Here is a 20,851-nt window from a genome sequence, read left to right as displayed (position 1 = left end):
TTTCGGTTTTATGAAGGTCATACTGTATATCTCCATGGTAATTTATGCCAGAGACATACAGTTGTGATCAAAAGTTTACATCCACTCATCATGGGTATGAATGTCATGGTAAGTTGGGGGTTTAATGATTTCTCTGAACTGTTCTTTTTCCAGGGTGGAATGATTGTACAGCATACATATTTGATGACTTTAATAAACAAGAACTGGGTTCACAAGTTTGAATTAATTTCAAGTTATTCAGATGTGTCACCACTTTGCCAAGGTCTGGAAGAAGACCCAAACTGTCACCCTCAGATGAGAGGAAGTTGGTTAGGATGTTCAGGAACAACCCAGGAACCACCAAGACTCAAGCCTGCCATGAACTGAAAACTGCTGGAACACCAGCATCACTGTCCACATTGAAGCCAATTTTACATCGCCATGGACTGAGAGGGTACCAACCAAAAAAAAGCCCCAGCTCCAAAATCGACACCTTCAAGCTCGACTGAAGATTGCAGCTGCCAACATGGGGGAGCCAAATGCCTTCTAGAGAAATGTTTGATGGGCAGACGAAACAAAGATTGAGTTATTTTGCAAGTTCAAAGAAATAATTAAAAGCCCCAAATCACCATGACATCCATGCACATGTCAACTTCTGACTACAACTGTCACCAGCTCAAGTGAAGGTTATGGTTAAGAATAAAGGTATGAATCGCTGTCTTCTGCCCAATCAGTTCTCTGGCAGTAAGCAAATTTGAAATATTTAATTTATTGTCGTATAAGTCTTACTGTAAGATCCTAGAAACAAGGAACCTTTTTGTAGTTGTCCACCTTTGATCAAATTTGTAAGGAGGCTAAGCCTGTATTTGAATTCAGTTTTTATATTTATTATTCATTCGCACAAAACATCACCAGGGCTATAGCTGAAAGAAAAAGAAAATTATCTTTCTCACATCTAAACATTAATACACTGCCTGGCCAAAAAAAAGTCGCCACCAGAAAAAAGGTCACACACTAATATTTCATTGGACTGCCTTTAGCTTTGATTACAGCATGCATTCGCTGTGGCATTGTTTTGATAAGCTTCTGCAGTGTCACAAGATTAATTTCCATCCAGTGTTGCATTAATTTTTCACCAAGATCTTGCAGTGATGATGGCAGATTCTGACCACTGCGCAAAGCCTTCTCCAACACATCCCAAAGATTATCAATGGGGTTGAGGTCTGGACTCTGTGGTGGCCGATCCATGTGTAAAAATGATGTCTCATGCTCCCAGAACCCAGATCCCAGTTTTGTCAGTCTTAAATCACTTGCACACATAAAGCACTCATGGCTAGATTGTGAAACCCTGAGTTGATTTATCAAATTAATAACCACCTTTATATGACCGCTTAGCCTGATTGCCCATGTTAGGGAAAGTGAAGCCAGATAAGTAAAAGATATCCTGGGTATGTTGAACTTGCTTGAAGTACAGAGCCCAAGATGCAGAGGCCAGCAAAATAAGAGGATATAATGTTTGCTTTTATTGACTAATCCAAAAATGCAAAAAAGTCAAAACCAAACAGGAATCAAAAACAGATGATCTGACAAAGAGAAAGGGACACACAGGTGGGAGCAATTACACACAGGTAAAACCAATCAGACAGTCAAACAATCAAAGGAGGGAAAATAACAACAGGAGGAAGTCAATGCACAAAGACGCATGAGAAAACTAACCTTCAAAGTAAAACAGGAAGTAACAATAAAGATCAATAACTAACAGTGAAACATGACCATGGACCAAATAAGACTGAAGACAGAGGAACACAGAAGGTAGGGGAAACAGAAAAGACCATAACAAAACCAACAGACATAACAAAACAGAAAAAATGCAATTCAGTTAAATGACATACTAACTGAAATCCTTCAAAACAAAAGTTGAGTGAAAATCTTTCATACATGCCTTAAACAACTTCAAGGACTCGTGTTTTCCTTAATGAATTAAACTCTATTTAATAGTAAATCAATCCTCTGCCTTTTTATACTGGTGTCATGATAACATCTCAATGAAATACAACCTCTTAACAAGGCGCATAATAAAACTGAGCAACAAGAAAAGCAAGAAGGTACCCCAAAAGCTTATACTACTAGCATTTACATGCAGTTATTCATATGACTGCAACTGTTAACTTTTCCTAAACCCAACAAATTTCATTTCATTGCATAAATAACTAATTGCATAAGTAACTAATTCCTGACCTTAAAGGGAACCAAAGACGGCATCAAAGTGACATCAAATCCTAGTGACTCCGCTCTCCTATGTGAGAGTTTTGTGTTTAATTCAAGCTACCAGCACACTCTCCACCTCTGGTTGCATACATTGTCCGTTTTTGTGGCAACGTCACGGCCAGGGAATTTGTCCGCCCACCACAACCAAGCTCCTCATTGACTTTCCATTGGCATTGTTTTCCTGGTGCCTTACGTGCCATCACCACATAATGTATTTTGAGGAGGCTGTGGTCACTTTGCATTATTCATTGAGATCAGGTTGCATGTAACCTTGTTTAAACACGGGTGGAAAACCGCTTAACTTTGTTCTGTTATTTAAAGAAGGAGTTTAGCATTCAAGAGCTGGATTTTTTTTTCAGTGAATGATATCCTGACAATTAGTCCCAAATGCTTCAAAAAGAAAAATATACAGAATATTCTGTTCTCCAGTTTGCAGCTAGGTACATTTTATATTAGACATTGAAAATTTCATACCAGGGTTGGGTGATTTTTCTCCAGACTTTGGAGTCTCTATCCACCCTCCATAATACATACTTTGTGTCACCAGTAGCAGCAATGCTGGAGACACAAAGAGAGACACCCATAGGGACATTATTTCCCACTTCCATATTTAGTGGATATGAATGCACCAATATCAGCTGAACAGCTAAACCAGCATCACGTCATAACATTTGCCTGGCTCATTTGTGCTTTTATTTTCTCTTTAGGCCTATATTTCTACTAACTTTTTCAGTCTGTGTCTCTCCTCTGCTCTCCCCATACACAGCAGAGTTTTTCAACCAACAAGCATAAACACCTGGCAATACAAAATGTTTGGTCTGTGCGCCCACAGGCATCCCTTTTACATGAAACGGTAGTAAGACAGATTCAGTTTAATCAGAATCTGACAATAATCAATGAGGAAACAAGCTAAAGAGCACTGTGATTGGCTGGCTTTTGGTGGTCACTCTGACCATTGTCAGTTACCTGAATTGACATCCATGGGCACAGTCCCACTTTACACCCAGTTTGCAACACAGGCATTTAGTTAAAAAGAATTTATCTCCTCAGACCTGAGAAAGCTTCTCCAAGAACTGTTGAGGAATTGCTATAAGCATAGACTGGAGATAAAAGAGAAATTTAGCCACCATTTCATTACTCAGCTGTAAGTGAGGCCCTATTAAGAAGCCTGAAGCTGAACATTTCTGCATTGCCATCTTGCTGTTTTGAAACTGATATGATAAGTGAGGGCGGAGGGATTCGAGTGTGAAACCAAGGCCACTGCAGGCTCATTGAGTAGTGACTTGTAAATCATAAGGTCATCCCAGCCTAAAATAAACAATGCTTTATCCCCTTTCATAACTCTTATGGGACCATAAGAGTTATGAAAGGGGATACTCTTATGGGACCGTAAACTACATGATATTATAACTAGAAGGGCACTTACTAGAGGGCATACCTGGTAAAGAATCGTTTTAAAAAGTTCTGGATTTGGATTGTTAACCAGAATACCACCAGAAGTAATCACTTGTTCCTTGTATTACCCCCAACAACTCCAGAAATTTTCATCAAAATCAGTTCAGAATTTTTCAGGTTATGCTGCTAACAGACAGACAGACCAATGCAACTGAAAGCATAACTTCTGTCCACCTATTGGTGAGTGAGGAAAGAAGACTTAAAACTGGTAACTGAGATCATAAACTCATTAGGAAAGTGTTTCTGGAAGGCATGGATCAAAGGATTTCAAGGCCGTATTTTTATAAGCATCTAGGCTATACAGTTTTTGGCCTCATTTTTCAGACCCACTACCTCCAGCTTATGTATAAAGTCCATGGCTACAAGGTGAGGATCACATGAAAAAACCATGTGGCTAATCTATTGGTATGTTTACTGAAAGCTCATCTCTTGTGCCCATAGGTGAGGGAGTTTAAAAGAATTAGTTTGAGTCATTAAGCTAAATTATGTCATGTAAAGTAATTCTGTGAAGTTACATTTAATACCACTGATTTACTCAGTATGAAATAATGTGCTTACAATAAGGTGGACACCATAAAAATGTAGTATCTGTGCTTGGTTATCCCCCGTCCCATCCTTGTTCTGGGCCTCTTTGTGCTCATCTGCTCTGTAACTTCATCTGAACACTGTCTTCCTATTCTGGGTTCTGTCATGGCCCATCAGAGTTAACCCTCTGAGGTCTAAGGCATTGTTACTAACCCTAACCCCAATCCTAATCCTACCCTAACTTTGTTTTTTGTAGAAAGGTAAAACAGACTTATTTCTTCTCCAATTCTGAAGATCTTGGAGAAAACAAAACAAAAAACAGAACAAAAAAAAAGCCAAAATGACATATTCGGATTTCATCAGGTTAGAGGGCTGAGGTTTGTCACTGATGATGACTTAGGCCTGATTACGACAGCTCTGCTATCTACATTCCTTCCATAGTGGGACCTTGCATAATATATTGGCACACAGTTTTTTTTTTCTGTTTGTTTGAGTCACTGATATCTCTGCAAATGTTAGTAGCTAATGTCGAAGAACAGTTGTATTTCTTTAGTAATACTGTATTTTTCATGTATATTTCTAACATCACACTTCTTCTTTTTAAATGATTAATGCTTTCAGATTGTTTTTGTGATTCATCATTGACATGTGATGCGATTATTGAGGCTACGTAACTCTAACAAGCTAACCTGAAAGTGTGTGTTTCTGTGTGTATATATATGTTGTAGCTTGCAGATGGAACCAGTTCTGCTATCATTAACCTTTCAGCCTCTAGTTCCAGCCTTCATGTAGGTAACAAACTCATCTTTTTACTCATTTCATCCATTCAACAAGCATGTAGATCATACTTTGCATTTACCTTTTATAGTAATTGCTTTGTTTCCATCCATGTAATCTGTACAATAGTGTAATACCTTCTGACCTCCCGTTTCCTATTCTTTTTCAAATGCTAATGAGAAAGATCTGCTCATATTGGCAACAAATTGCACAGATTTAAAAAAAAAAAAAAAAAAAAATACAAGGCTATACTGTAAGGGAGTGGGTTCCAAAGATACAGGCTGCCATGGAAAAAGGCCTGTTAGTTTTAATAGTTTTTGACACTTTTTTGCGCCTCAGCACAGTACTATCAAATGGTAGTACCACACTCTTACTTTAATGAAAAATAAGCTGTCTGAAACATTAAGAAAAATCAAAACTCTCAAGCTAATAAACAATCTGTGTCAGGTGCTGTCAGGTCACCATGTGTAGACAGTAGCGGGCTATACCAAAGCCAGACAATTTTATAGTGGTTGCCAGGCTGAGAACATTGCCTGCAATTGGGTGTCACTAACTGATGTCTCTTTTATTTTGAACATTGCATTCATCCAATTTCTTGATCTCGCCTCTTATTATTTGCTTATGCACCATGACAAAAATCTGACAACTCAGCATGTTAATCAAGTTATATTTGTTGAGTTTATTCATAAACTGTAAATGGATGGTTACACTATTAGGAGTCCACAAGAAAAAAAAGAATACAGCTGTCCAAACCTCCCCCCAGAACAATACTGGAAAAAGTTACAAACTATACTAGCATGTGCCTGCAATAATTGGGCCTTTTTGTGTGGAGTTTGCATGTTCCCCCATTGCCTGCATGTTTCTCTGGGTACTCCAACATTCCCCCCAGGTTAGGTCCCATTCACACAGGCCTAGAAACTGGTCAGTGACCATCTGACAAGGATCGGTCACAAGGGAAAAGTCTGTATTCTCTGACTAGTTGAGGAGTGGTTGCGGTGAAATCGTCTGCTAAATCCCCATTCCAGCTGGGGGTCAGTGACCTCTTGGCAACCTCTGGTTGCTAGGGAAAAATGTGTTGTCTAATCGGTTGGTAAGTGATTGCTGGAGGTTGCTAGCTAGGACTGAGTGAAATCAGTCACAAAGACGGTGCTGCACCATGTGATTTTTTTTTTTTTGGTCTCGAGCAAATTGCCGTGGCCATCCATAGTTTGCAAGGAAGACACTGACTTGTCTGCAAACACTCGCCAACTACTTTCCAAGCATGAGAGAGACTGAAAAGTGAGATACAAACCAGAAATGGACAATGTTTGCCTCAAAAGTAAAAGTAGCACCTTTTGAAATGCGTTAGCTTCAACAGTAAGGCAAAACTTTTAATTTGAAAGCAAACGTTCCATTTTCGAGTTTGCATTGCACTTTCTCAAGTTTTATTACCACTCGCTGAGTGGTAATAAGTGTTTGCAGACAAGTTTGGGCCTTTTATGCAAACTGTGGGTGACCACATCAACCTGCTTGCAACCAAAGAAATCACAAGGAGTTTTTTGGTGCAGCACCATCTTTGCAACTGACTTCACTCAGTAAGAGCCAGCAACCACTCACTAACTAGTCAGAGAATATATATTTTCCCTAGTGACCGAAGGTGTTTATGACTGTGTGACTATGACCTGGTGATTCTAATTCTGGCTTTAGGTATAAATTTGAGCCCTGTGTTAGCCCAGCAATATACTGGCAACCTGTCTAAGGTGTACCCTGCCTCTATGGAATAGGCTCCAGCTGCCCCGTCACCCTGAGTTGGACAAGTGGTTAAGAAAATAGATGGGATGAGCTTTAGCCATTGAGTAATTATTGAGTCCCAACCAGCTGTTTTTTTTTAGCAGTGCTCAGAAGTACCTACCTACCTATTTTACCCCCCAAAAAAATGGTCCTGAAAAAGCTCTGTAAGGGAGTGGGTTCCAAAGATACAGGCTGCCATGGAAAAAGGCCTGTTAGTTTTAATAGTTTTTGACACTTTTTTGCGCCTCAGCACAGTACTATCAAATGGTAGTACCACACCCTTACTTTAATGAAAAATAAGCTGTCTGAAACATTAAGAAAAATCAAAACTCTCAAGTTAATAAACAATCTGTGTCAGGTGCTGCCAGGTCACCATGTGTAGACAGTACTGTAGCAGAATTTAATGTTGCTATCTATGGAAATAGTTTTTTTGAAGTAAGACACTGTCAGACACTGACTGCAGACAGATGCGAGTCGATCTAGAAGAAATTAGATAACATGGGGGCTTTCTCCCTGCCAGAATTCAACAAGAGACTTGGTACTTGGTTGGTCTCGTGTCAGAAAAATGCATTCTACTTGAGAAATCTGGGTTTTACAGAGTGACACGCTGAGCCATGCGGTTACAGAAGAAATCTGATCCCACATTTGAACGGTGTGGGTGGGGGTGTGTGTGCCATGCTCCTTGTTACATTCTTCCATTTTATTTATTTATGCCAGGTCAATTTGAAGGCTAAGCTTGACCCGGACCAGGCTGCGCACACAAACATACACATCCAGTACTGCTCTTTTCTTTACTGCTAGACAGTAATTTTTTTTTTTTTTTTTTTTTTGGGGGGGGGGGGTTCTTTCTCTCCAAACAAAGATATTTGTTTTATTAAGGGTCAGATATTTAAAGCAGTCAAATTAAAGGCTCCGTTTTCTGTCCGGCCAGGTCCAAAGTCAACAGAGCTGCTTATAGATTCTCTATACTTCAACTCTCTGTGGTAAGAGACAGAGGAGGGATGGATAAATGAGAGAAGGAAGAAAGTGACTAAAAGAGAAGCAGCGAGAATGAAAAGAATCAGAAAAGTTTTGACTGAAGGAGCAAAAAGAGGCGGCCAAAATCCCATGGCACCAGAGAAAGAAAGAAAACACGGTCTCCCATGTGCTGTAAATCCTGGCTTCTTAATCTCTGGGTCGCAACCAAAAAAACGGGTCATGTGCGTATGTCTGATGATTACCAGATTACTGTAGCAGTATGTGCGCTCAGCAGAGCCACTTCCAAAGCAGATCAGTCAGATTTAGTTTCAGACTTGGAAAAGTTTAAGAAGATCGGCTGTCAGTAGCGTCATGGCTCCTCAAAGATCGGGGGCTCCAGCCCCCTTTCGTGATATCTGAGATCTAACGTCGCTCAGATGGAAAATGAACATTTGATGTCACGTCTCATCTGCAGAATCCGTGCATGATGACAGTATTTATCATGGATCAAACCAGCCACTGTGCTTTCTCATTTCCATAAGGAAGTTGGATTTCAAAAATCTGTCAGGTCACTTGCATTTAATCTGGTTTTTGTGTCTGTTTTTTCTATTGGTGATGTGTTTTTAAATGAATTCTGCTCCTTTTTAAAAATTGCGATTGTACCCTGCCTCTCCTCTGCCATTAATTCTCATTAGAATTATTCCACTTCATCTCCAAAAAGCAGTCAGTTTTGGTTAAAGTCCCACTCTGAAAATGTTGCAGTTTACCTCAACTTCCATAAATCCTTCCTGGCTGCTTTGGATCCGGAGAAACTAACTGACATGGCTTCGTGCCAGGCGACTTTGTGGCATTTTTGGGGGTTTGTGAAACACGCATTTATGGCCCTATAATGACACTGTAACCAGAAACAAGATGTCAAAATAGCTTAGTAAATCATTATTGTTTTTCTTGTTCTGCTAATTTCAGCCACAGACTGATGTAAGCTGCTGTTCAACTCCAGAATCTGAGCGCTGCACATATTTGCTGCCCAGAACATCATCCAGATGTGCCTGTGCTTTTAAAGATGGCACTGGCACATTGCATTTTTAAGTCCACCAATACTCCGTAAGTTAGTGTTAGACTTTCAAATATCAGAGAAACTTTAAAAGCTTTTGAGCTGGAAGGCGCTGCTGTGAAAGGCCTTGCTTGTACTGATCCATCCAACCTCCAATTGACAGCATTACTCTAGCTCCGGGGTCGGAAACCTTTAATACAGAAAGAGCCATTTGAACCTGGTTTCCACGGAAAAGAAAACACTGAGAGCCGCAAATACTCGCGGAAGCCGGTAGCCGCTACCAGCTTCCGGTACCGCGAGTGACGCATATATTGAGAAACGAAAATAAATAAATAAAATGATTTTATTTTAATATTTAAAGATCACAATAATGTTCCAATTTAGAACTACAACAAAAACCGAACTGAAAAAAATATAATGTACTTCAATTGGATACTTATAATTTACTTCGGAAAGCCACACAGAGCAGCAGCTTAAGCCTGAAAGAGCCGCGGGCTGCTGACCCCTGCTCTAGCTGATGAACACAGTGGAGCATTTAGCAGCTAAAGATACAGAGGCAGATGCTTCCCTCATTATAGAGAGCCTTTCAGACTTAGCTTCTGAGGGTAACAGCCAATATTTAGGGAGCCAGGATATCTGGGCTTAGACTTCCTATTCTTCTTGTTTTTTTTGGGGGGGGCTTTTTAGCCTTTATTTGACAGGACAGCGGGGAGAAGACAAGAAAGCCAGCAGGAAGACCAGGGGGAAGACACACAGTAACTGGCCTTGGGTCAGATTCAAACCCAGGCCTTAGGGCATGTGGGTCACCTTCTCAACCTAGTGAGCTAAATTAGCCCCCATGAATTCCTATTCTAACTGCTAGTAATTGTTTGCTAGTCCTCCTTAGATGATTACCTATGCTTTTGGCATTACATATGACATGGACTGTTTACTTTTCCATGGCAGCCTGCTCAAATGTGATCAGTGCATCAGACTGCAAATAGAAATTTGCAATAAAGTTTGAAGGGGAAAAAAAAGAAATTGTCTCTTTTACTACAGATTCCGCATATTCAAGTGTAGGTGGAATGTTTTCATGTGTTGAGCCACAAGGCTCAAAAGCAGGATGAGATGTTTGGAGAAGATGGGATCATCATTTAGGTCATGTTTAATGTTAATATTTTTGACAGTCTCTCATCAAAATAAACAAAATGGGCAAAAGAGAGCATAGGGTGTTACACTGTTGGCTTTTTGTTGGATTGCATGCAGTTGCATCTCAGTGGCCTCTGTGTTGGTTGCAGTTCCATAATCCTCCTTTCTGTGCTGCACAAACAGCTTCAGATTTTAGAGCAGTTTGACAACTAATATGTCCCCACCTCCTCCTCGTCTACATACCAGATTGTCTTTGGGTGAGGCATTAAACATCAAGTTGTTGCCAAGGGCAGATGAGTGGGTGTGAAATGGGTAAATCAGAGGCAAAATTATAAACGTCCTCGTGAACCCTAATGGTTAATGGGTGCTTTTTAATTGTAAGCCACACTGAGAAGTCCTTAGATATCAAGGCTATGGTTGAGTCTTAATCCTCTTGAAGAAGTGGCTATCTGAACTAAACATCTGGGTCAACTTTTCATGCGAGTTTAACTTTAGATTTATGTTGACCAAAACGTAAATCATCAAGTGCTTTTTCGGGGGGATAACACTTTCTAGTTCAGCTCATCTTTAGGTTCTTTTAAACTGGGGAGAATTTGAGTACAAATGGTTTTCTACACGTCACATTGAATGTCATAGAAATATGCTAGCAGGAGGCGTGGGTTTAGAACAACAAATGGAAAAAGCTCTCAGGAACTGGACCTAGATTGAGTCAGTCCTGTGTAATGTCAATCGGTGATAGCAAAGAAGACATTTATTTATGTGAAAATGCCACAGATTTTTACTTGAGGTTTGGTGTTCTGCCTTGAAACCACAGCGGAGCAAATGACAAATACATACAAACAGTTGTGCTTAAGCAGTCATCATATTTTTTTCCACTTTCTTCACACTGACCAGTTTATTTTGGAAGTAAGGAATGGGGTCAAAGAAAGTGAGTGAGTTTTTGGCAAAATGGCTTGCCACTTCAGAAAAATCCTCCCCTTAGCAACCAACTTTTGAGCAGGAAAAGTTTCTTTGATTTTAGGTTTTGGTCCTTTGAAGTCAACATTGTCAGAATGGTTGAGATGTTCTTGGCGCCAACTCAGAGGACACTGTATTTGTGTCATTTGGTGCCTACAGTCCACCACAGTGGGCCAACACATCCAACCAAGCAGCAGCATCCATGCCTGAAAAATGAAGCCTAGATACAAGTAGCAAAGGCTGGCTTCAAAAGAGAGCTAATGGTTTCTAGGCTGCAATCACATTCTTTTTTTGTTTTTTGTTTTTAATCTAGAAGTGGAGTGCTAACTTATCAGCTAATGAATGCAAGCTTGGTTAGCAAGTTCCATTCATAACCTATAACGTGAGGTGAGGTGAAGACAGCCGCGGAGGTGTGCAGGTGGATAGCTAAAAGAGCAACGACTGGTAATATTCCACAAAAAGGTGGTTTATTCCAAACATCAAAAAAATAAGGCACTGGCTTAAGCTACACGTTACTGAGAAACACACCATTCTGCGTACACACAGAGATAAGGTCTCTCTCTCTCTCTCTCTCTCTCTCTCTCTCTCTCTCTCTCTCTCTCCACAGAACAACGAAGAAAAGGGTAACTTAACAGTCACAATAGGCAAGAGGTGCCACCATGTGGTGGTACACAGCATTACAGAAAAAGTGACTGTTACAAACCCATATGGGTTTATCAAACACACACACAGATACATAAGCAAGAAAGTAAGAAAGTACAGATTTTTACTGACCAAAACTGAATCATAAACTTCTTGGATGGGCCATACCACGCAGAAAGCGTTATTTTTGTTTTTTTTGTCATTTAATTTGGTTTAAAATTAGCAAAAGTGAGGGCTGACAGATACGGTAGCTAGCAAGTATAGCTGCCTGTGCCAAGACATCTACCAATCAGAGTCGTGATGAAGGACGTGATGAGCAGGCAGGGGAATAATTCCTATGAAGACAAAACCTTTTTGTACTAGGCTGGCTGTAGCTCAGGAGGTAGACCAGGTCTACTAATTGGAAGGTCGGTGGTTTGATTTCTGGCTGCTCCAGTCTGCAAAGTGTCCTTGGGAAAAATACTGAACCCCAAGTTCTTCTGTGATTTGTCCATAAGAGTGTGAATGTGTGTGAGTGTTAGATACAAAGCATTTGGGTGTAGAAAAAATATTGAATGCTCAAGTAGAGTAGAAAAGCGCTATATAAGAACCAGTCTATTTACCATTGCAGAAATTGGGAATTTTAATATGAGAGTCTACAGGGATAGCTAATTCATTCTATTCCTTATTTTCCCATTTATGACAACTGTACAGCAGGTGAAATTTGCACACTTGCACTTATGCACTTACACGATTGTTATTGAATGTTTGCATTATTAGAGGCACTGCTGCTTTGACTGACATCTGGATGTGAACACAGGAAGTTGTAATAAACTGTCTAATAAACTTTTGCTCCAATAATTCCAGTTGGGTTTTTTTTTTTTTTTTTTTTTGCTGTTGAAGCATTTTTAATGCAGTTATCTGACAAATAATGACTTGATGTGCACTCCAGTGAAGCTGTAGTACTTCAGTTGTGTTTCTTAGCACTAATCAACAGTTTTTGTGTCTGTGTTTGCTAACCAAGGTAGTTAGTGTTTGCAGATAATTTAGCACTCCACCCTTGTGTCTAAATATGCTCACTTCTGGCTCTGAAAGAAACAGCCTTGTGGTGGCCAAAATGCTAACACTGAGGCAAACCAATAGATGATGTCATGGTGGTGATGTCCATTTTTTATTCAGTCTATGGTTCCAAAGAGTAACCTCGACAGATGATTTCACCGGGTACATTGCAGCTTTTTGGGAGGCTCCTGATTTTCTCCATTATGTAAGGTCACAATTCATGCAGTTTGAACTTTGGCATGCTGGAACTTATCACAGATTATAATTCATATAAAAACAAGTCTTGGGTTGGCTTTTTTTTTTCTTGTTAGAGAGCAACTTCCTCGTGATAAATTTGTCTGTTTTTGACATTACAAGGCAACAAAAAGCTCCTGAACACTCCATCAGTTTTGGCTCTTTGTGTGTGTGAACTTTAAAGGCAGCCTCTTCCAGCTCCATCTCTGACCTCTGACCCTGTTGTGGATGGGGTTTCCCCACAAAAAGCTTTTATGAAGCAGCTCGGAGCTCTTATGTAAATGCAGTCACTGCTCGTAGAGTTCTTGGCAGTGCCAGTCTGGTTTGGTTAGGCTGGCTTTCCCCGCAGGGCATAATGATAGGCTGCAAACCACACTGACACCCTGAACAGACCACTGCAGGCTGTGTGTGTGTGTGTGTTTGTGTGTGTGTGTGTTCGATCTCTAGAGTGTATACTTAATACATAGTCTGGAACACTCCACCGCTGGCCTTAATCTGTCTGAATCAGGAGTCGTGGACTTGAGTGAACACACCCGAATACACACACAAATGCACATACACACACTGGTGGACACACAAACTCTTTCTGGCGCCCCTGTGTTCAATGGTTGGCAGCAGCTGCACACAGAGGGCACATAAACACACAGCAGACACTTCACGCCTCAGACACAGAGCGCCATGCACATGTGTGTGTGTGTCATGTCCTAGTTAAACGCCACGTGCTGACCTTTTCCATGCCATGCTGCCACTTTGGAAAAATTAGGAATTCCATAGTCCCTCTACTACTTGTGTGTGTCTATGTGTGTGTGTGTGTGTGTGTGGCTCAGAGTCTGTGGGAAGTAGGAGAAAGGGGATTCCACACAAACCCAGTGCCATAAGAGCACTTTTGTTCTACATTTATGCCTACACGCACACACATACACATATACATACACGCACACACAAAGGAAAAAGTGGTGCATGCATCACAAATATGTTTCTGGCGTGTTCCTCAGAGGGCTGAAGGTTGCAGGGTGGGGATGAAGTAAGTAAGTGTGTGTGTGTGTGTGTGTGTGTGTGTGTGTGTGTGTGTGTGTGTGTGTGTGTGTGTGTGTGTGTGTAGGGACACACTAGTAGGTTGATCTGTCCCCTCTGTATTCTCCATTTTTGTGTCCGTTGTTTCATGTTGCATCAGGGCCATCACGCACACACACACACACACACACACACACACACACACACACACACACGGTGAGATGGACAGACTTTTCGCTTCTGTGAGAAAATAATCAAAAATGAGCTTTTAAGTAGCTCTGCGGTCGACGTTGCCAATGTGAGCAGACTTTTAGTAAATTTGATGGATGAGGCCGCTTCACGGTTGAGAAAATGGAAGTCTTGATAAAACACATGAAACAGGGTTTCATTCAGAGATGTCACATATTCCCCCAAAAATCACATCGTATAAATCAAAATGAATCCAAACCTCAAAAAGCCATCAGTCAAGATTTCAAAAACAAAGATATATATTTTACCCTCCAAAACAGAACGACATTGTGAGCGCAGGATGACTCATAGCTGTAATAGTAAGGCTTTAACAGCCTTTGCTTTCATGCCAGCAGTCATTTTGTAATAGAGGGATTTATTTCTTCTTCTTTTTTTAATGGTGTATGTTTCATTTTGGATTGAAACTCCTAATGTGTTATGAGAATAAGTATTAAGAAATGTGTTGAAAAGGTCCTTAAAATGTGTTTAATCCTTCTACTTTAATGTGTGGTTGCATTCTGTCAGCATTTGTGTGTCTGCACTGAGTGATTGTGCAGTCTAGGATGAAATTTAATTTCTCTCTGACCTATCTTTTGTTGTTAACGCGGACACTAGATGTTACAGTGGGTAAGTTTTGGAGCACACTGACTTGTAATAAAGTTTATAAGAATAAGGCGACATTCCAAGGGCGTGAGATACTGTGGTTTTGCCAAAGCCACTGAAACTTTTCACACATTACGCACTACCAGTGCGTTATAATCCCACGGCGTCAGATACTGCTGTTCCTTTGGCATCTGTGCTATGATGCACCGGGTCATTGATGATTGTAAAGGATCCTTTGGCGTCACATTTAAATGCAATTGGCAGGCCTATTTTTTTTAATACCTGCAGGGTTAATGTTGTAAAAGGGTGTGTTCTAAACCAAAACAATCTTTTTCCAAACCCAACCAAGTAGCTTTTGTAAACCAAACCAGCGCCTGATGGAAAAAATGAAAAGTGAGTGAAACAAAGCACAAAATATAAAGCTTCCAAGTGGTAAAAACCCATGACCTGATGGCTGGCCACCCTGTGATTTATTACACTTCAAACCTTTCAATGTGGGCCTTTAATAGGGAAAACTGTATGTCCAACATTACCTCTGCTGGTGCGTCTGGACCCCAATGCCAAAAAAACCTTGTGCATATCTCTCTGATGTCAGCATCATCTGATGGAACTGCAGTATCCGACGCCCATCTGGCATGAAAGCGTGCTGGCAGTGCGTGGGTAACTTTTCTACTTATATGGATTGGCCCCATCTGTTAACCCAGGGGTAGACAATTTATTTTCCCAAGGGGCCACATGAGGAAAATGGTACTGTTATGGAGGGCCACACCAATAAGCTGTACTATGAAGTATATCACCAGAGCACTGAGAAATTCATGTTATGGATACTGTTAAATGAGAAAAAGGATAAGTCCACTTACCTGAATCTTTTCAATGTGTAGCTATGCCTGCCATCACCCAGTTTAAACTTTCTTTTAACCTCTATTTTGTCCGTACGTCAGTGCAACAACACGATTGGCTCGTATCTTTCCTGGTTCAGATGCTGATTGGCTCTTAGGCTGCAAATAGCAGGGTCCAATTAAAAAAGAACGACCTGAGTAACGAATAAAAATCAAATCTAGAGAGAATTTTAAAAAGGTTTAAAGAGGGTTACATAGTTGGATACAACCTGGTAAATGTTTTAAAACAACAAATCAAGAAACAGTTTGCGTCTAACACTGAGATTCTTGCTTGAAAGTAGATTCTTCAGATTAAAAGGTCTTTAAAAGGCATTACATTTAAGAAAGGGTGCATAAACATTAGGTTTGGGCTCAAAATCCAAAGTTTGGAATTCCTCTTAGTCCGTCCTCTTTCATCCTCCCATAATCGCATAAACGGCACCAGCATCTTTCCCAGTAGATAATGTCAGTACATGATCAGTGAGTCCGTTGTGTTTTGAGGAAGATGGTTAACATATTTACCCAATCTTTTCTCATCTGATCATCATAAAACCACTGGAAAAGATGATGAAAGTGGCAAATATTTTTGTACTTGAAGAATATTAATGTGCTATAGAGTAGTACTGAAAAAGAGCTCGGAGCATAGCAGCAGAATAACTATTTTCTTCATGAATAAATATACATTTTTTGACTCTTTTGGCATAACTCGGTTCTTCTTATGTCCATGTTGATTTTTGTCCCCTTTGTGCCAGTTCCCATCCCAGTATTGCCCGTTTCCATTGCCTCAGAACACCCATATACCATGACCTTAATGCCATGGAGCCACCAGAGACAATTTTTACTTGTGTTGACGTGAGTTGGCTAACTCCATGTTGCCATGCGATCACTGGAAAAAATCATGAAAAGCGCTGCCGTGCTCTACAAAGTCAAATAACACTCAGTGCAGGGCTTTGAATGGTTTTGAAAGGTCAAAGGTTGTTCACAAGACATTCAGATATCAAACAAACTCAGCCCATCAATGATGCAAAATCACTTTCAGTAGCCACAGACGACTTGTTGGGGCAGGAGACGACCTTTGGAGTAATTTTTTAAAGGTTTGATTTGACAGGTGAGTGAGGCAGCAAGAAAGCAAAGCAAACTTGGAGTTTGAGCCAACACAAATATTTCTTTAAAAAGGAGCACATTTGAAGTGTACAAGAGCATATTTCACAGGTTATAAGACTGCAGAGCAAACGTAATGACTCAAAACTATCTTTTGGGTTTTACTGGGCCATGCAGCCTTGTTTATGTTCAGTACCTGCTTTTCAACTTTCCAAACTCTGACATCTGAATGTGGGACCAACAGGGAGAAGAGATTATGGACTGGTGGAGTAAGTTCTACGCATCAACTGGAGAGAAAAATAAGTGTGGGGCTTATCTGGAGGATGGCTTTGACACTCTAAAGGTAAGAATGTGTGTTATGTGTTGGTGGTAAACTTGTAAATAATGTGTATGATCTTAAAACCAGATACAAGATCCTTTGTCTAATATAATGTGGAAAATCACATATTTGGACGTACACTGACCACACTGAGCCACATTGTTAGTTATACCTGCTCAACTGCTTGTTAACACAATGTGTCACTGATATGGCACCAACTTTTTCCTTCCTTTCCCATTTTTTTTCCTTTTAAATAACCTGTCCTGTCTGCTAAATTTAGTAATCAGAATCATGATCTGAATGCACTGTTGTGCCAAATATATTTGTTTTTCCAAGATGAGCACTATAAACACTCTATAGCCCCCCACAACACCCTCAATGTCTAAGGTGCAGATAAAATTGAGGAGCAGACAGCAGTGAAGAGGTGAGTGGGGCCACCTCAGCAGTCCCACCCACTAACCACCGGGTGATGAACATGCCACCAAAGGCCCTTTGTGTATAGTAATGCATGGCAGCACCTTGATGTGTTTAGGCACGTGGACATGGTCAAGACAGCCTGCTGAAGTTCAAACTGAGCATCAGATTGGGAAAGAAAGGTGATTTAAGTGATTTTGAATGTAGCATGGTTGGTGGTCCCAGACAGGCTGGTCTGCGTGTTTCAGAAACTGCTGGTCTGCTGAAATTTTCCCACACGACCATCTCTAGGGTTTCAAAAAAATTGACCACTCCTGTAGCACCCCATGGTACCACAACTTTTGGGCGACTGTGGCTCAAGTGGTAGGTAAATGTAGAATACAGACCTTTTATCATCTATGAAAGACTTTAAATAGTCAACTTTGTCACAAGGGTAAGAGAAATGATCCAAATACTAGACACTGCAGACTGGATATTAAACAAAAGGCACAATTAAAGAACATGAGGATGCATTGAAAAGACAGGAGCAAAGCAGGAGGGAAAAAACTGAGGGGAGCATATAACAGACCCACTGACAAGGACTAAGGTGAACCATGGCTATAAAACACTGAGGTCTAACTACTCAACAAGAAACAGGAGGGAGCAGAACACGGGTGAGAGCAGTCAGGAAATGAGGGGAAGGCAGAGACAGGAAATATAAAAAAAAATCACACTTAAATATATTAACAAAGAATCCAAAACTCAAATATACAGAACCCAAGGACAATGACAAATTTAAAACCCTCTAAATTTATACAGAACTTAATTTAATGCGCACTTTCCTTATAAACAACATATGCAATATTTACTTGGTTCAGACCTAATTTTTCTCATTATGTTCTATGAGAAAAACAGGACAAATCAATTTTATGAGCAAATCAATCACACATCTTGAAAAACGACACTATATACCATACATATAAAACATGAATACAGTGAACCCTCGTTATAACGCGCTTCACCTCTCACGGCCTCGCTGTTTCACAGATTTTTTTAGTGCTTTTTTTTTTTTTTTTTTTTTTTTTTAACAGTGTATGAACGCGCATCGTGTTCTGCATCCTGATTGGCTGTCAATCAATCTCCTCCGTCCCTCGTCTCTGTCCAGCACAGAATGTGTTCGGCTTGAAAACAGGTTTTGATCTTTGGTTTCCTTTTATAGTACTGTATAATAATTGCAAAAAATAAAGCTGACTACTTTGCGGATTTCGCCTATCTCGGGTTATTTTTGGAACGTAACCCCCGCGATAAACGAGGGTTCACTGTATTTGCTATTTGGGGTAATGGGGAATTCTTGTGTTATCTATATTTATACAAAGAAAAACAATGAAAAAAATACAATAAAGTTCAATGTGTTTAAATTGTTTTCAGTAATCAGAGAGATGAGTAGTCAATAGTCAGAAAAAATAAGGGTCAGTGAGGAGTAAATTTTGATCATTAGTATTTTTAGGCTGTATTTGGACTCAAATATTTGCAGGCAGTACTTTTTAAAAAACTGAATATCAGCTGTGAGCTGAAAGGAATGTTTCCTTCCCAGTTATCACCTTCATGATTTGTGTAATTTTTGACCAAAAAATAATTATTTAAATTATTCCATTTTTTTTATTGTTTCAAATATTCAATTCAATAATTCAGTTATTGAAATTTACACCGATTATTTCTTTTTTTGGTCATATTTTCATTGTGTTTGATTTGTATTAGGAGTCATACAATAATCTCATATAAAAACTGTAGTACATTGTTAAGAAATTCATTTTCTGACACTTTTGTTGCATCCTGGGAGAAAAAACATATCTCACAATATTTTTATTTAATATATCTTTGAATACCCAGTACAAATCCAACTGCTTGTGACTGGGAAGGTACCCCCAATGTACCACCACTAATTCTACTGAAGATACTTGACATTTGTCCTCTTGCAGTTTGTACCTTGCAGAGATTAACTTTGAACCTTAATGTAATGGTACTAAAATAGACCTTTTTTCTTACATAGCATTAACTTATGTTTATATGCAGTGCTTAAGGAATTTAACCACTGGTCATAAAAACAAAAAAATAACAAATATTTTTAGAAATCAGTCAGTTTTGTTTAAAACTCAACATATTGTCAATTATTAGGCAAATAACAAGCTGAGTTCACATTGTTATACCCAAATTTGAGCCAGCACAGTGAAGTTATAAATTAATCAAGCATAACGTACAACCACTAAAACTAATTTTTCTGTTCAATTGAACATCCATAATGGGTGAGTGTGTCCAACGTTTTGACTGGTACTCTATACCTTTTACTGTATGGGGACATTGACTCTCAGAAAGATACACATAGTTACCTTCGAAGCCCAACATTTAATTCACGTAGCTTGTTCTTGTATGGACAGAAATGGATTTGTACCATACCTTTCTTTCTGAGATTACAAGAAGGTAAAAGTAACAGCAGCAGGAAGAAGAAAAAACTGAGAAAGTAAGACAAAAACATGAAAAAGATGGAGACAACGCAAGCTTTTTTCCTTTTTCTTAATACCCGTTCTTTGCCCTAAACTTCACCATTTAAATCATGCATTTGCTCGAATGCCAGTTCCCTCTGTCAGTCTGTCCCTCTACCATTCCCCTCCTCCCCCTCTGTTCTCATGCTCCATCATCAAAAGCCTCAGCATCGTGACATTCTGTCCATTTCCCTAACTTCTTCATCCATGACTCATCCATGTTGAATTTGCTTTGGGAACACCACAGTGGGAGAGATTCAAGGAAAAGGCCATGCTCCGATGTTGGCGAGTCCGAAATGGGCCGTCGTCAATGTCTGTCTGTAGTCTGGTTCTTTAAGAGTATGCCGCCATCCCAGGAGCAACCATCAATCGCCCACGCTCTGTTCAACCCTTATCCCGTTTCTCTTGGCCCAAACTGCGACCTTTCCTTCCACTGGGATTCAAAGCACACGTCAGTCTTCTTGTCTGATTCCCAAACAAATGACTAATCATGTCAGAATGTGGCCTTTTTTTTATTACTCTTTAATTAGATCTCTAACCTCTCCCTTGAAAGCCATTTTACATCAGCACAGCAGCAACAACAGGTTTTCTGCATGTACCGTGACATCCATGTTGTAAAAATTCAAAAACAAGGGCTTCAAAGTAAAATTTTAATAAGTCATAGCTTTTCAACCATACTTACTAAGCTTATTAAATTAAAGAAAAGTTAAAAGCATATTAAAGAATTCTGGACTCATTGGTAAACACAATTATCCATGAATCTAATTAAAAAGTATTTAAAACATAACCTTTAGCAACCAGAAATGTTCCATAAAAGCCATACTATATCTGCTCTGATGTTAAAGTACATTTCTTTGCCACATTCTTTATATGAAGCTATTAAAGTATGGATCAAACTAAATGGCACAATAGAGAACAATAACATCTTGCCCAATAGTCGCTGACCCTTGAAAGACTCTTTCCATTTTTCTAGTGGTTGTATTTTTTTCAG

General features: G+C 39.7%; 1 protein-coding gene across 1 annotated transcript in view; it reads left to right on the top strand.

Moving 5' to 3' along the window:
• The window catches only part of LOC115797350 (dysferlin-like), a 58,614-nt gene that overhangs the window by 6,353 nt on the left and 31,410 nt on the right, over positions 1-20,851 (top strand). The window contains 2 exon segments of the mRNA XM_030753911.1: positions 4,956-5,015; positions 16,853-16,951. Of these exon segments, the coding sequence (XP_030609771.1) occupies positions 4,956-5,015; positions 16,853-16,951 (159 nt within the window).

Source organism: Archocentrus centrarchus, chromosome 18 (genome assembly GCF_007364275.1).
Source record: "Archocentrus centrarchus isolate MPI-CPG fArcCen1 chromosome 18, fArcCen1, whole genome shotgun sequence".
Taxonomy (NCBI): Eukaryota; Metazoa; Chordata; class Actinopteri; order Cichliformes; family Cichlidae; genus Archocentrus; species Archocentrus centrarchus.
This window is presented reverse-complemented; position numbering and strand designations above follow the sequence as displayed.